Here is a 17555-nt window from a genome sequence, read left to right as displayed (position 1 = left end):
TTTTCAAAGGAAATGTTCAACCAAGATCCTATTCAAGTTCATTATAAAGATCCCATGACACTATTCAAATAAAAAAAGAGCAGGGGGGTTTTTGGTGTCTTGGCCTCTAGCACTACTGTCAAAAATTAGCCATCTTATTGTTGCTGCAGAACAGTGACTACACTTCAAAAAGAGTACTTCATTGGTTTTAATGCAATTGGGACGTCCTGAGGTCAGAAACATAGAAAATAGGAGCAGGAGTAGGCCATTTGGCCCTTCGAGCCTGCTCCGCCATTCATTATTATCATGGCTGATCATCCATCTCAGTCGCCTGTTCCCGCTTTCGCCCCATACTCTTTGATCCCTTTAGACCCAAGAGCTATATCTAACTCCTTTTTGAAAACATACGATATTTTGGCCTCAACTGCTTTCTGTGGTAGCGAATTCCACAGGCTAGCCACTCTCTTGGTGAAGAAATTTCTCATCTCAGTCCTGAAAGGTTTACCCCGTATCCTTAGACTATGACCCCTGGTTCTGGACTCCCCACCATCGGGAACATCCTTCCTGCATCTACCCTGTCAAGTCCTGTTAGAATTTTATAGGTTTCTATGAGATTCCCCCCTCACTCTTCTGAACTCCAGCGAATATAATCTTAACCGACTCAAACTCTCCTCATACGTCAGTCCCACCATCCTCAGTCTGGTAAACCTTCGCTGCACTCTCTCTATAGCAAGAACATCCCTCCTCAGATCAGGAGATCAAAACTGCACAGGCCAACATACCATTTGCCTTTTTTACCGCCTGTTGCACCTGTATGCTTACCTTCAGCGACTGGTGTACGAGAACACCCAGGTCTCACTGCATATTCCCCTCTCTCAGTTTATAGCCATTTAATAATCTGCCTTCCTGTTTTGCTACCAAAGTGGATAATCTCACATTTATCCACATTATACTGCATCTGCCATGCATTAGCCCACTCAGTCAACTTGTACAAATCACCCTGAAGCCTCTCTGCATCCTCCTCACAACTCACCCTCCTACCCAATTTTGTGTCATCTGCAAATTTGGAGATATTACATTTAGTTCCCTCATCTAAATCATTAATGTATATTGCGAATAGCTGGGGTCCTGGCACTGATCCCTGCGATACCCCACTAGCCACTGCCTGCCATTCGGAAAAAGACCCATTTATCCCTACTCTTCGTTTCTTGTCCGCCAACCAATTTTCTATCCATCACAATACACTACCCCCAATCCCATGCGCTTTAACTTTACATGCTAACCTCTTATGTGGGACTTTGTCGAAAGTCTTCTGAAAGTCCACATCTACTAGCTCCCCCTCATCAACTCTACTAGCTACATCCTCAAAGAATTCTAGTAGATTTGTGAAGTATGATTTCCCTTTCGTAAATCCATGCTGACTCTGTCCGCTTCTACCACTGTTCTTCAAGTGCTCTGCTATAAAATCTTTGATAATGGACTCTAGAATTCTCCCCACTACCGACGTCAAGCTGACTGGTCTATAATTCCGTTTTCTCTCTATCTCCCTTTTTAAATAGTGAGGTTACATTAGCTACCCTCCAATCTGTAGGAACTGTTCCAGAGTCTATAGAATCTTGGAAGATGATCACCAATGCATCCACTATTTCTAGGGCCATTTCCTTAAGTACTCTGAGGTGCATACCATCAGGCCCTGGAGATTTATCAGCCTTCAATCTCATCAATTTCCCCAACACCATTTCTCTACTAATACTGATTTCATTCAGTTTCTCTCTCTCTCACTAAGCCAACATTTCTGGTATGATATTTGTGTCCTCCTTTGTGAAGACAGAACCGAAGTATGCATTTAGTTGGTCAGCCATTTCTTTATTCCCCATAATAAATTGGCATTGCCTATCCACCGCCGTCCCTTTAAGTATGTTTTCCCAATCCGTCATGGCCAACTCGCGCCTCATACCTTCGTAGTTTCCTTTACTAAGATTCAGGACCCTAGTCTCAGAATCAACTACGTCACTCTCCATCTTGATGAAAAATTCTATCATAATATGGTCGCTCGTCCCCAAGGGGTTTCGCACCACTAGATTGTCAATTATTCCTCTCTCATTACACAATACCCAGTCTAGGATGGCCTGTTCCCTAGTTGGTTGCTCAACGTATTGGTCCAGAAAACCATCTCGTATGCATTCCAAGAATTCCTCCATGGTATTGTGACTAATTTGATTTGCCCAATCTATATGCAGATTAAACTCACCCATAATTACAGATGTCATGAAAGGTGCTGGAGAAATGCAACTTTTTCCTTTTTTCCTACTGCGGACAAAATAGCTGCTTTGGTCTACAAAAAGGTTATCATATAGTTCTGAAAATAGTACTGAGGCACTACGTAAATAAATAAAGTCTGCCCCCTTCCACTTCACCTGGAAGCAATTAGATTAACTCAACTGTTTCCAGATTTCAACAATATGCAGTAACTCAATTTAACAGAATAAAGCTCTGTTTATTTCTGTGGGCATTTTTACACTAATAACAGATCGTTCACAGCAAGTATCTGGTACTCCTGAACACAAAGCATGTGTACTCCACACGTCCATGCAAATGTAGCACCTTTATTTAAGAAAGGTGGGAGACAGAAAGGAGGAAACTATAGGCCAGTTAGCCTAAAACATCTGTCATAGGGAAATTACTAGAATTCATTATTAAAGTTTAGCAGAATACTTAAATCATGGGATCAGGCAGTCAACATGGTTTTGTGAAAGAAAAATCGTGTTTAACTAATAGAGTTCTTTGAGGAAATAAGCAGCAAGATGGATAAAGGGGAACTTGTAGATGAGGTGTACTTCGATTTCCAAAAGACATTCAGTTAGGTGCCACATCAAAGAGCACATGGTGCAAGGGGTAACATATTAGCTAACCAGTCCTTTATCCATGCTAACAGGAAGCACAGAGTAAGGATAAAGTCTTTTGCGGGTTGGCAAGCTGTAACTAGTGGAGTGCCACAGGGATCAGTGCTGGGGCCTCAACTATTTGCAATCTATATCAATGACTTGGATGAAGGGACTGAATGTATGGTAGCTAAATTTGCTAATGACACCAAGATAGGAAGGAAAGTAAGTTGTCAAGAGGAGGTAAAGAGTCTACAAAAGGATATAGATAGGTTGAGTGGGCAAAAATTGGCAGATGGAGTGTAATGTGGGAAAATATGAACTTGACCACTTTAGCAGGAAGAATATAAAAGCTGTATACTATGTAAATGGAGAGGTTGCAGAACTCTGCTATAGAGGGATCTGGGTATCCTGGGTCATGAATCACAACACGTTAGTATGCAGGTACAGCAAGTGATTAGGAAGGCAAATGGAATGTTGGCGTTTATTGCAAGGGTAATAGTGTATAAAAGTAGGAAAGTTTTACTGCAGTGAGGAGACTACATCTACAGCACGGTGTACAGTTTTGGTCTCCTTATTTGAAATAGGATATAACTGAGTTAGAAGCAGTTTAAAGAAGGTTCATTCGACTAATTCAGGGGATGAATGGCTTATCTTAAGAAAGGTTGAACAGGTTATGCCTATACCCGGAGTTTAGAAGAATGAGAAGTGATCTTAAATGAAACATATAACATCTTGAGGGGACTTGATAGAGTGGATATTGGGAGGATGTTTGTTCTTGTAGGAGAAGACTAGAACCAGGTGATACAATTAAAGAAGAGGTCACCGTCTTAAGACGCAGACAAGGAGAATTTTTTTCTCAAAGGGCCGTTAATCTGTGGAATTCTCTTCCCCAGAAAGCAGCGGAGAATGTGTCATTGAATTTATTCAATGCTACGTTAGATAGATTTTTGATAGACAAGGGAGTCAAGGGTTACGGGGGCAGACAGGAAAGTGAAGTTGAGACCACAACAAGATCAGCCACGATCTATTGAATGGTGGATCAGGCTCGAAGGGCAGAATGGTTTACTCCTGCTACTATTAACTCCAATGTTCCTACTTCAGTGGTATATCGAAGACAAAGAATACAAGTTTAAGATCGGACTTGCTCTACGTGCTGATTCCATGCTGTCTGAGTAGCTAAAATACTGCATGCAAGTAAAATCTTGTTATACAATAGCTATCTTTGAACATCATTTGGTGTGCGAAGTCTATAAGTTACATTTCAATTCCTTTTCAAACAATACTACACAATCCTGGCCATTTAGTGACTTCTTGGTATCTACAATTTAACACTCGACAAAGCAACATGGCTTCCTAAAACAGTGCAGCAGTGAAAGTACAGCCAAAGTACAGGTGGATTAATCTATATACTCTGGCAATGTTTGTACTCTAGAGTAGCAGGGCTGATGCAGAAACAAGGTAAGTTCACGTTTAGTGTTTTTTAAAAACTGAAATATGGTAATGGCAAGAGTCTTTTAAATAATGCATCCAAATAAGTCCATGAGGTACTGAGTTTTCTGTGGGAATGAGGTAAATGCACCTTAAATACCCCAAGTCTAGTCTCTGTTGCTTGATCAAGAAATACGATAAAGAAATCATCAGTTTCACCGAAATCTGAATTGCACATTCCTTTGATCTTGCACAATCCTGCAACAGATCTGCTCTACTACTCTCCAGACACACTTGGATCTGGGCAAACAAACTGAGGATAATGGGATGCTGGCATAGCTCCTTAATCAATATACAGGTATCCAATTGTTAGCTGCAGATCATGACACGACAGGCCACCCAATGAAGGGCATTTTCTTCAGCTCCACTTCAATCAAAATTTTCAGAGCTGTTCATTTAGATGCAAAATTAGTTAGCACCAATTGTTACAAGGGTTTCATATTTGACCCTGGCTTACCTTGGAATAGAGTCTCAGTTTTGAAAGAGTAAAATTAAGCAAAAGCTGACAAATCGCAAGTGTGAATTTATACATTTTGTTCTCCCTGCCAGACACTCAGTGGCTTAAAATAGGAACAATTTTAACCAATTGTAGCGCAAGAAATCAGTGTGAACACTAGTGTCATGCAAACTGCAACAAGAAATGTTTTTGAATATGTCGTGAATGGCAAGACTATATTCAATTCCCATAATTTAAGACAAGCAGTCATTCCCATTTAGTAAAAGTAATTTGAGATACTAGTAAAGTCAATTTCAAACAAGAAATCTAACCCAGTCACAGTAACCTCTGCCAGGAGTTAGTACAGAAGAATGTATATACTGCTTAAAATTGTGTATACACTCGGCTTTCCCCAGATTGCTGAAAGCTCAAGTGCAACAGGGAAACTACAATTTCTTTTAAGCCCAGATACCTTCTAACTAGATCTAGCAGTTCATAATTTGTTAGAAGTTTGAATAGCCAATATATAGCTAGTCTGTCTGTACTCATTCCTACAAGACGCATCTAAGAACAATCCTGCATGAAGGTAGATTCACTTTTGTAATGATCACACAACAGTAATGTTCAAGTAAAGAGAAAGTAAGAATTTTGCTCGGTTTTGGGTCACGGATTTCAAACAATTTTTTAAAAACTTCCCTCCTCCTATGCAATTAGCAAACAACCTTGGTTTCAGTGTCTCTTACGCTAAAACGCGCAAGTGTGTACTACTGTGACTTGCTCATTAATTTTTTCCCCCACTTGTGGGGGAAGCAGTTTACAATCCTCCAGTTTTGTAATGGAACAATGGTGACTATAAGTACACTGCATGAATATAGCAGGAATGAAAGCACACCTGACTATTTGTGCTTTATGGATACCCAAAGACCACAACAGAAACACCAGATGATTACAACAAACCCCAAGCAACTTGACAGCACAATGCATTATTAACCCATCAGAGCTGTAGAGCAAGAGGACATATTTTTCCCCATGAGACGAGATTCTAAATCTCAATCAGGTCATCCAAGGGTTGAAATGGGGAGGAAGGAAGAGCACTTCTTCTCTGTTAAAAGGAAGCAAATAGCCTCATTGCTACTGCCTAGTTTTCAGCTCAGGAACAGAATCCTAGACAAGTTTAATTAACTAATCAAATGGCAGCTCCTATAAAAAAATCATATATCAACAAATTATCAACTTCCAAGTATGAAAGGATCTGTCTCCCTCTCCATTTTCTCTACTGCTGACTACAACACTGAAAAGCTTTTCTCCCCCACAATTAATGAACCTTAAATGAGGACTTGCTGGAGTAACACTAGGCTTGACAGAATGCTTTATGACAATCCAATAACTAACGCATGCAAGCCCAGCAAATATCTCAACTCACATTTCAGATTCACTTATCCATGCTCGGTCATGCGACACCTCTTAACACAGCCTAGAACATTAATATGTACTCGCCGGCAAAATGTTTTACAACAATCTAATTGCTCTTATGGATGCAGCTATCCCAATCCATTATGTTACAATACTGCCACTGTACCAAGGTTAACATTTTAGGGAGTATACACTTTAAAATTACAATTGAATTTCTCCATCATTGTCAATGCACAAGAACAGGATTCAAAAGTGCGCCATATTCTTCATATGCTCAGTCTGCTGTACTTTTATATTTAACAGTATTTAAAATTAGCTCAAAGTTTCAAGAATATCATCCTGACTTTCAGAATCTAAATTTGGTCTGAAACACCGATGCAGAAGGGGCTAAAAATACTGAAAGATGTACTGAGTTGACATGTTTGCATTTGAAATTCAAGCAACAAAACTCAGACCAACTTACATTTATACAGCACCTTTAATGAAGAAACACATCAGTAAGTTGCAATCAGACCCAAACCAAAAAGAACCATTTCTCAAACAAAACTGCAGACCCGGTTTCCCCAACCTCAGTAAAAAAAATCAAATTGAGTGCAGTACACAACAAAAAGTGTAATAGGTATAATTTCATAGCCCTGAAAAACTGGGCTATAACACTAAGAAATATTACTGCTGTAGTTAAATGTCTCAACTGGCCTATTGATTTGACAAAGCAGTTGAATATTCTATATTCTTTATAATATTGCGGAAGTGTGGGGCATGGGGTAAGGGGGAATACATCAGCACAAATTAGTAGACCTTACCATGTGTTATTAGATCTTAAAAAAAAGTGTTAGTTCATGCATTATGTGACACCAGAGACTAACTAGTTTTTGCTCCAGTCCTTTCTGATTTCTGCATCCTGGAAGAGTGACTCCTGTTTTTAAAATGAGTATTTGCAAATCAGCTTGGCCTAAGTAGCACAAGAATACCTCCACAATAACTCCTACTGGAAAGGAATATATTTAGTAGCTTGGAAAAAAACCTATTGTTTGCACGAACCCTAGAATGTTTACCAACCTTAACTGCTAAGTGTAAACCAGTCAAATAAAACTAAACCAATATGTTGATAAAAGTGAGCACCACCTAATCATACTACTCGAGTTACCTTGCCTTCTACTTTTCAACCTTGATGGCGCCCTGCACTGTGGCATCTTTGACTCTTCCTTTACCTTTTCCCTAATACAAATTGCTCTGGTCATTCTATCTGGTTGCTATGCTATCCAGTCCAATGGTTTACACTATTACCTGCAATGTGTTTCAGAAACAAAGCGCATCCTACCACAATAGGTTCAATTTATTCTGAGACTGAACGCTGTATTCGGAGCTACCCGAAGTCATCAGGAAGATGAACACTACTGGTGCACAAAAGGGATGAAGAAATGGAAAATTATTTCAGCCAGTGTAAAAACATGCCTCTGTCATGTACAAAAACTCTAAGTTCAGCACTGAGAACCCACCATGCTTGGAAGTAAAATGCTAATTAAACACCAGCTTAGCTGCAAGAAAATGCTACGTTTGGCTCAGGAAATTCATACAGATTTTAAACACCATGCTGCAAGAAAAGACTTTTCCTCTTTCATATAATCTAATAATTCTACCTTCTCCACGAGATTCAACAAAAAAAAATCTTCTTTAAATAAGCCAATTTCAAGCCTAAAACTATTCCTCTGCTTATCTTTTCAATCAAATGCAAACACACTCACTATATTCCTGTCCAACACATTCTACAGATGCCAGAATACAAAGTAGATCAAACATGCCAAAGAAAGTTCTCATTAAATTAATCTTTATGATGCAATGAAAATATACATTTTATTAAGCTGTAATCTTTTGCATTCACATTCACCTTGAACCAAACCACACCAAAGGCAGCAATGAGTAATTTCATTTTTCCATATCCTGCACACCATGAAAATTAAGATGGCGTCTGCACCACAATGACTACATCCCTCTACATCACTGTGAGGGGGTAGGGATTAGAGGAAAGGGGAGAAGAGAAAGAAAGGGTTGGGAAATGAAATTAACACCTTTGAGACTTCCATGTTAGCTGAATGTAATCTTGAATTACTGGTATTACACATATCTAAATTCTTAAGTGTGGACAGTTTCTCAATGTACATTTCAGAACAAAGGACACTTCAATAGAGAGGAAAAAAATCACAAAAGCTACTTAAAATTAAAACTCACGACCAGAGTTGTATTTTCACCAACCTAAGTGACTAATGCTTTACATTATATATAATAATCTAGATAGGCAAGCATTTGCAAAGGAATCTGCATAGCTCCAGTCATGTAAATTACAAATTAAAAGTCATATAAAGGGTGCACTATGTCTATACTTCCTGTGCACGCACACAGTGGCCATTGGAGGTTAATTAGTACCAGAATTAATTGCCATTTCAAAATTGGGTAAGTGATGCACTCCAAGTCTATATTAGTTTCATTGAAAGACCCCAACATTCTGCAAAGCTAAGCAGCACTAACTCATTCATGGATTTAACTGCAGACCCGAGACACATGTCTCTGTTAACAATGTAATATATGGAAAGCAAGGTCTCACAACACTCCTGAATTCCAGCCTCGCTTCCTTAAAAGATCATATTTTAATCAAGAAAAGTGCTTTTATCATAACTCCCTCATGTCATAATTCCCAAAGATGGTGAAAGAATTCTGAAATGAGACAGCTTAAACTCAGCACTATTTGGTCTCCAACAAAAGAAATTACCGTATTTTCATCCTGATGGGAAAAGTTAAATGGCAAATATAATATCCATCAGCATTTTCAGGTAATAATGCAAAATTCACAGCTAACTACCACTATAACATTACACAATCTTCCCTCTGCAAAATAGATGCCTAGCTATGGAGGGGATTAAGAGCATGGCCAGATGTATCTAGATCTCGTGATAGGGATGCAGAAAGGCTCACGCCAGAAAATGCAGCCTGACTAAATAAGGACCCTGCTGTATACACTATGATTAAAGGATAGACTTGACAATCATGCATAGAATCTCCCGTGTTTTATATGCACCATGCAGAACACTCCTGGCTGACCTCATGAAAAAAGATGACAATAGGCTTTTGACTTTTGCCAATAATCTGAAAGCTACACTAACCTATACATCAGTGGCTGAATTCACATACAAATGTTTCCCTTTATGAAGGTTTGGGATCTGCCAATTATAAACCATGGTTAGCTGTCTTTTCTAGACTTGGAATGTAAACAATTTCAAGTAAATCAGACAAATTCTAGGTTATTTTATTGTATTAACTGTTCGAGAAAAAGTAAGTTTGAATATTCACCATGTCCAAAAACTTCAGATGTGCAAGGCAATGCTTCGGAGAAAAATTAGATAGCCATTATTCTAGGATGCATCAACTGTACATTATAGCTACTGCATGGTATCTGGCTCAATCCCCTTTGAAGTTGTCTCCCAACAACTGCTATCAGCAGTCGTTGCTCAAATTGTCTCCAAAATTCATTAGCAATCTTTAAAATAGCTTAATACAGATCTGACCCCAAAACCAAGTTTTTAATGTCTGTTACATAGTTATGGGAATGGAAAAGAAAAGGGAGTAATTTCTCCCACCCTAGTCTTTGCATTTTTATTCCCAGTGGAATGGTCACTGGAGTATTTGCAAAAACGTTACCATGGCCAATAATTAACCCAGAGTAACCACAAAAATATCTTCAGAACCTTAAAAATGTGTGGGAAAAAAAAATCCAAAGTTGACTAAATGAAGGAAAATTATAAATGTAATAAAGGAATATTGTTTTCATGGGTTTCCAGCTAAAAGTCCCTTAAAAAGACAGCATTTGATTACCCTTGTTGCATACCTTAATTTACTCCTAGTACATATAGAGGCTGGTAACTCCGCAGAGAGTAACCCACCTCCTCACTCCCCAAAGCCTCTCCACCATCTACAAGACACAGTCAGGAGTATGCTGGAATACTCTCCACTTGCCTGGATGAGTGTGCCTCCAACAACAATCAGGAAGTTCGATACTATCCAAGACAAATCAGCCCGCTTGATCGGCACCCCATTCACCACAGTGGACAGTGGCAGCAGTGGGTACCATCTAAAGGAGGCGCTGAGCAAATGCACCACGCCTCCTTTAACAGCACATTCCAAAGCCACGACCTCTTCCACCCAGGAGGAGGACAACAGACGCATAGGAACACCACCACTGCCAAGTTCCCCTCCAAGTCACACGCTATCCTGACTTGGAAATATAACACGGTTCCTTCACTGTCGCTGAAGCAAAATCCTGGATCTCCCTCCCTAACAGCACTGTGGGTGCATGCAGACCAGGTCGACTTCAGCGGTTCAAGGCAGCTTACCACCACCTTCTCAAGGGCAATTGAGGATGGGCAACAAATGCTGGCCTTGTCAGCGACGCCCACATCCCATGAAATAAAAAAAATTCAAGCACAATTAGAAGTCGGTTTTCTCTAGTTCCATGCCACACAAGGTGACTTCCTCTGAACTATAACTTCAATAACATTTGCTACAGAAGATAACACAGTCAAAATAAATGACATATCATAACCTCTAATCCAATATTGCTGAAAATAGACATGTTGTCGAAGCTTTTCGTCTTGCACTCATCAGGACATTCTGAAAGAATACCAATGTAAGGAAAAACAACTTTATGCTGTATGAGACGAGAGAGCTGATTGGTTGGCAAGTGAACTCTGATTGGTAGAGACATTGCCACGGAAAATGCACCAGTTTATGGTGACTGACAGTTAACTGCCAAGCTTTGTTTGAAATTTAAACCAGAGAGCTTGACTTTGGTCAAGGCATTGCCCTGAGGAATGAACCCAAGGAATGGCTGTCACTTATTTTGTTTAGCTGAAACAGGCACAATGTGTACACAGGTTCTTTTTGTCTGCAAAGAACAGGGCTCTGTATATTAATATGCGTACCTTCCAGTACTGCGAGCTCTACTGACAATCTTAAAGTTGATTATCAGTGTAATTCTTGGCACACTGAGGATTATTTGGGAAATGTTGTCCAATCGCAGAATCACATCTAATGTTGGACACGGTTTTGCATCTTGCAAGCATGGGCTGGTTAGGTATGGCCTGTATCTTGCCCGTTGCAAACAGCGGAAAGGGCATGTTGTTTGATATGAATTTCAACGCCAGTGTGATGCTAGGTATATGGGCCGTACATCCCAAAGACTAGAGGATCGTAAGGTTTCCTTCCATTCTCCATGCTAACACCTCTACCAGAGTTCACTTGCCAACCAGTCAGCATCGTCTTCTCATACAGTATAAAATTTTGTTTTCCCTTACATTGGTATTCTTGCGGATTGTCCTGATGAGTGCAAGATGAAAAGCTTCGACAACATGTCTCCATTTGCAGCAATACTTAAGTTCTGTACTACCAAACGACTATCGAATCCAATAAAAGGGAACCTGCTGGTAGCTCGAACAGCTCTGAACATACCTGCGTTCATATTTCACTCAAACTGGGCTTCGAAGAGTAATACCTTCTGCTGTTTCTGTGCATGTACTCAGGCTTAGCTCCTGCCAGTAATTCTTATTTAAACAAACAAAAACTCGGTCTTATCTGACACTTGGATGTAATTCTAAACTCATATTTCAAGAAAAGTCCAAATTTTTAAACATCGCAGGATAACGTTCTATCAATTTCTCCCATTGTTTATACTCCCCATCCCACTATTCCCCAGCACAAACAGCAAGCCATTCCAAGATGGGTTTCTGTTCAGATTGGCTAAGAGGTGCACAAGCATAAAATCATTTCGGTCAACAGATAGTGAAAGGTAGTACGAACAAAACTCTTGACACCTACTGCCCTGAGCACCATCAGCTGACTTGGGTGCTTTGCAAAAGCACCACAAAGATGGAATCAAAGGCCAAGAGACTCAATCAATGAAATAGCCCACAATACCACTTTCCATTTCACAAAATAGTAACATAACAATGTTGCAAAGCTCCTTAGACAGCACCTTCCAAACCCGTGACCTCTACCATCTAGAAGGACAAGGGCAGCAGATGCATGGAACCACCACCACCTGCAAGTTCCCCTCCAAGCCACACACCATCCGGACATGGAACATTACCACCATTCCTTCACTGTTGCTGGGTCAAAATCCCGGAATTCCCTTTCTAACAGCACTGTGGGTGTACTTACTCCACACGAATTGCAGCGGTTCAAGGCAGCGGCTCACCAGCACTTTCTCCAGGGCAATTAGGGATGGGCAATAAATGCTGTCCTCGCCAGTGATGCCCACATCCCACAAATGAATAAAAAAACATTTTAAGTATTTTTGCTGTGCAAGCCCCAAATGCATTCCTGCTATTGTATGTGAGACACATAAAAGAAAAAAGGATCAATCTTTTAGAAATTCAGTTTAAAAACCAATCGAACCGATCATTCCACATGTTAACTTGCAGTTGTCTTGCAACTAGTCAGTATCATTAAGCCTGTGATCTTACAGTCAGTGATCAACAGCTTTAGATATTTATAAAGTGGCATCTCATGCATTTGCTTTCAAACCACCACCCAGTGTGAAACTGAGACAAACACCAGGAAACTTGATGTGGTATGCAGAGTTAAATGCCAGAGGAGTTGAGTTAGTGGGGGAGAAGGAGGAAGAAAATCAGCCAGCGCTCACACTCTGAAATCACTATTCAATGGTCACTAGAAAATACCCACAAAAGGTGAGGACAGGACTGAGCATCGGTAGATAGTAATCAGAAGCAGAAATCTCAGCTAATTGTTTTCTCCTTAGCTCAGCACATGGAGACTGATTGCAGAATGCACCAAGGTCACTCTGTTTGAGATACTGCAACTCAGCATAGTCTAGTGAATCAAACCTGTGAACCTTCCTGGTCTGTATGGCGATTCTTTAACCAAATGAAGCACTGTCGGAAAGAATGCTATATGAGCTTCCAAATTACAGCAGAAATTGTGTTTGTACATGAAGACTCCTTTTCAAGTGAATGCATCATGCTTTGGATTTGATGTGATGGCCTGTGGGGCTAGGAGACACAGGAAGGGAACACTAGAAACTGCACACAGGTAGTTTGAGAGAAACTAGTAAACACAAGGATACCGTGGCAAATAGCCTCATCCACACGTCCCAGCAAGAACACTTCATTAAAAGTTTTCAAAATGTCATTGTTTACTAACAGAAGGGGTATGACTGCAGCTTTTTTTTTAATAAACATCCCACTATTCCTGATCCATGTAGTGCAGAAAACTCATTAGAATCTGCCACTTGCAGGATTTGATACAAACCGGGACCATTTGAAAAAAATCCTGGAGGAGCCATGATGACCCAACTGGCGTGAGTTGTACATAGACATGTCCAGAACAACTTCAATGCTGCTCTTTATAAATACTGTCTAAACAAAAGGTACTTACAAGAGTGCAGTAAAAAGAAAGCATATTTTTATATGGCTCTATTAGCCAGGGAGTCACAATGTATTATAAAGAAAGGCACTTACATGAGACAAGCTATTACTGAACTAAATACTAACATATCCAAGCAATATTAATTTACCTATATAATACTCAGGACACTTCAAAATGTATTCACTGTATGAAGCACTTTGAAATGTTTCAACATAGAAGTTATGATGGGTAATAAATTCTACAGCAAAATAAAAAAATGCTGGAAACGACTCTGACCAAGTGCCTCAAATGTTGACTGACCTGCTTTGCATTGTCAGCTTTTGTGAGATTTTCATTTTTCTGTTACAATGTCTATTAACCTAGTCAACTCAATTCTATCACAAGAGCTTTAATTTTCATGATTAAAGTTATTTTCCCCCAATATCAAAACAGTACAAGGCAAAACTTAAATCAAAATGCCATTACAGCAGGTTACAGTGATTTAAATCATCACACAAATAGGATAGCACAAGCTTTCTTTTGGCATTGCATCAAGATCAAGAACTTGACTTATTGATAAATGCTATATGTTGAATTTATACGGTCAAATTTTAAAATGGTGAGCTCATTTAAAAGACACTACAAAAGCTCAGGGATTACTAACCCATCATTTGAAGAATGAAAATACTCCAAAGACAAAATCCAAAATGTTTACAAAAATTTCTACCCAATGATAATGACATGCTCTATTCTTAGCTGGGCTGTCAAATGAAAGTTTCTCAAATTACAGCAACACAGTAGGCAGAGAAATGTAAATAAAGGAACAAAAAAAAAATCAAGAAGGACCTGGAACACAAACCCAAATAGACAGATTAAAAAACACATGGGATAACTGCCAGAAATGCAAGACAGAATGGGCAGACATAAACAATACACATGACAAATTTAAAGGGAGACAGTGAAAAAAATAAATGACAGACAAAATTAATAGAGAATTTTAAAAGAGACATGGAGCAGAAGGAAAAATAAATAATGGGAGATGTAAATAAAAGGCTGGAGGGCTTATATGTGAAAATCTCTAGTCAGGTTGCTAAACCAGGATTCAGATGGGTTGAGTCTCTCACTCCATTTTGCGGGCAGATTTTTCTTGTTCCAATCTTTATTCCTTTGCCCATTCCTTTATTTTTTATATTACTTTCATACACAGAGGTATGCACATCCCATGCATTCTCTAATGCAACACTATCGCTTTCATATTGTGAACAAAAAACAAAGAACCCTCTTGAAAATAATTTTACATTTATTTATATTAAAAAAATGTTAAAGACACTGAAGCACAAACCAGGCAGGGAATGTTTGCGCACTGCAGAGGCGCCATCTTCTTGGGGGCAGCCAGCCAGCAGCCTTCCAATCGGATGGGATTTAAAAACATTAATTGGGGGGAAAAAAATGGTATGAGGACGGGAGATAAATTATAGAAAAAGGTTGAGAGGGTAGGGTAAATTGCTCTACTGCCTGCTGCAGAGCAGCCCATCTCCGACAAATAGGAACCTGAAAAAATCTAAACAAAGAAAATGCAGGAACCGGACCGAGAATAAAACGGGAAGGGGGCTGAGGGAAGAAATAATCGAGAATTTACATCCAGCATTTTCCAAACTCGCGAGTTCCTGGATAAAGGGGAGAGTGTGTGGGGTCTTGCCTTGATCCCACATCCCCACCAGTGTCTTCCTCCGCTCCTACACCCTCTGCCCTCAAAGAGACCCCGCGCCTACCCCCTGCTCTCAGATATTGAACCCCAAACTTCCCCCAACACCCCCGAAATGGTCTCCTCACCCATCCCCTGCCCTCAGAGACGCTGAACCCCGCGTCTCCCCCCTGCCCTCAGAGACGGTGAACCCCGCGTCTCCCCCCTGCCCTCAGAGACGCTGAACCCCGCGTCTCCCCCCTGCCCTCAGAGACGCTGAACCCCGCGTCTCCCCCCTGCCCTCAGAGACGCTGAACCCCGCGTCTCCCCCCTGCCCTCAGAGACGATGAACCCCGCGTCTCCCCATTCCCTGCCCTCAGAGACGGTGAACCCCGCGTCTCCCCATTCCCTGCCCTCAGAGACGGTGAACCCCGCGTCTCCCCATTCCCTGCCCTCAGAGACGGTGAACCCCGCGTCTCCCCATTCCCTGCCCTCAGAGACGGCGAACCCCGCGTCTCCCTATTCCCTGCCCTCAGAGACGGCGAACCCCGCGTCTCCCTATTCCCTGCCCTCAGAGACGGCGAACCCCGCGTCTCCCTATTCCCTGCCCTCAGAGACGGCGAACCCCGCGTCTCCCTATTCCCTGCCCTCAGAGACGGCGAACCCCGCGTCTCCCTATTCCCTGCCCTCAGAGACGGTGAACCCCGCGTCTCCCCATTCCCTGCCCTCAGAGACGGTGAACCCCGCGTCTCCCCATTCCCTGCCCTCAGAGACGGCGAACCCGCGCCTCCCCCCTGCCCTCAGAGACGGTGAACCCCGCGTCTCCCCATTCCCTGCCCTCAGAGACGGTGAACCCCGCGTCTCCCCATTCCCTGCCCTCAGAGACGGTGAACCCCGCGTCTCCCCATTCCCTGCCCTCAGAGACGGTGAACCCCGCGTCTCCCCATTCCCTGCCCTCAGAGACGGCGAACCCGCGCCTCCCCCCTGCCCTCAGAGACGGTGAACCCCGCGTCTCCCCATTCCCTGCCCTCAGGGACGGCGAACCCCGCGTCTCCCCCAGGTTTGAAAGTGCGTCAGTTGGTCAAGCGATGCGCAGAGCGATTTTACCTCCAATGCCTGGCAGAGCAAGGGAAGGATGGTTGCTGCCGCCACCAGCAGCATCCTTAGCCGACCCGGTAAGTGCGGGATCATGGCCACTTTGTTTCTTTTTTCGTTTATGATTCTCGACTGTAATTCCACGACGTTAAGTATGTCTCGCTGCCTTCCAAACTCGTACCCCCTTCTAGCTCCTAACTCATTTAATGGTTAGAGCTAAATGTGAGCGAGCTTTAGTGTTTGTGCGGCACCTGCACCACCCCTCCCATCCTCCCAAGCCGGTCCCGCCCAGACCACTCCAATCCATTCCGGCTCGGCATCGCCACCTAGCGAGAAGTCACACCCGGGATATTGTCCCGCTCGCCCTTCTGTCACAAAAAGCCTGCACCGCCATCTAGCAAAAAGGAACACAGTTCCAGTGGCCGCTGCAGCATCCTTCTCCCTTTCCCCGTCTCTTCGGTCCGGCTGATTCACCGGTGCCCTCCAGCTGCAGCGCCACCGAGCCAGGAGGAGTGCCTTCGCGACGCTTGACTGAAAGGCGCCTGCAGCGCCACCTAAGGCCAAGGAGCGCCATCTAAATTGCAGCTCCACGCCACGTGTGCATCTCTCAGTCTGTCTGTGCCTGTAAGCTAAATTGAATGGTCCATGGAGAAAGAGGGTGCAATGCATATTTTTGTTCTTTTGCAGTTTTGCATCATTCACTTTTTAAACATTTTTACAGAGTACGGAAGTTGATATTCTAATGGCTAAGCAGCAGTATGCAGCACCGATTTTTTAAAGGGCAGATCATGCCTTTTGAGGAAAACGCAGTTTGTAAATTAATGTTGTATACTTCCTGGAGTTTTTGAAGAGTTAACAGAGGGTTGATGAGGACAATGACATTAATGTGGTGTACATGGACTTCCAAAAGGCATTTGATACAGTGCCACACAAACAGAGTTGTGAGCAAAGTTATAGCTCATGGAATAAAGGAGATGGTAGCAACATGGATACGGAATTGGCTGAGGGACAGGAAACAAAGAGTAGTGGTTAATGGATGTTTTTTGGGCTGAAGGAAGGTTTGTAGTGGAGTTCCCCAGGGATCAGTGTTGAGACCCTTGCTTTTCCTGATATATATTAATGACCTAGACCTAGACAGGGCACAATTTCAAAGTTTGAGGAT

At 41.8% G+C, this 17555-nt stretch overlaps 1 protein-coding gene across 2 annotated transcripts in view; it reads right to left on the bottom strand.

The window, feature by feature from the left end:
- The window catches only part of LOC137374710 (amyloid-beta precursor protein-like), a 201636-nt gene extending 184949 nt beyond the window's left edge, over positions 1–16687 (bottom strand). Inside the window, exon 1 of one of the 2 annotated variants that reach the window (XM_068041251.1) lies at positions 16406–16687. In XM_068041251.1, coding sequence (XP_067897352.1) covers positions 16406–16489 — 84 coding nt within the window. In that variant the 5' untranslated portion in view covers positions 16490–16687. The remainder of the gene's footprint in view (positions 1–16405) is intronic. The other variant, XM_068041250.1, reaches the window with a different exon arrangement.
- Positions 16688–17555: the final 868 nt, after the last annotated feature.

This window comes from Heterodontus francisci, chromosome 10 (genome assembly GCF_036365525.1).
Source record: "Heterodontus francisci isolate sHetFra1 chromosome 10, sHetFra1.hap1, whole genome shotgun sequence".
Lineage (NCBI taxonomy): Eukaryota > Metazoa > Chordata > Chondrichthyes > Heterodontiformes > Heterodontidae > Heterodontus > Heterodontus francisci.
Note: the sequence above shows the minus strand (reverse complement) of the source record. Positions and strands in the feature narration are given on the sequence as shown.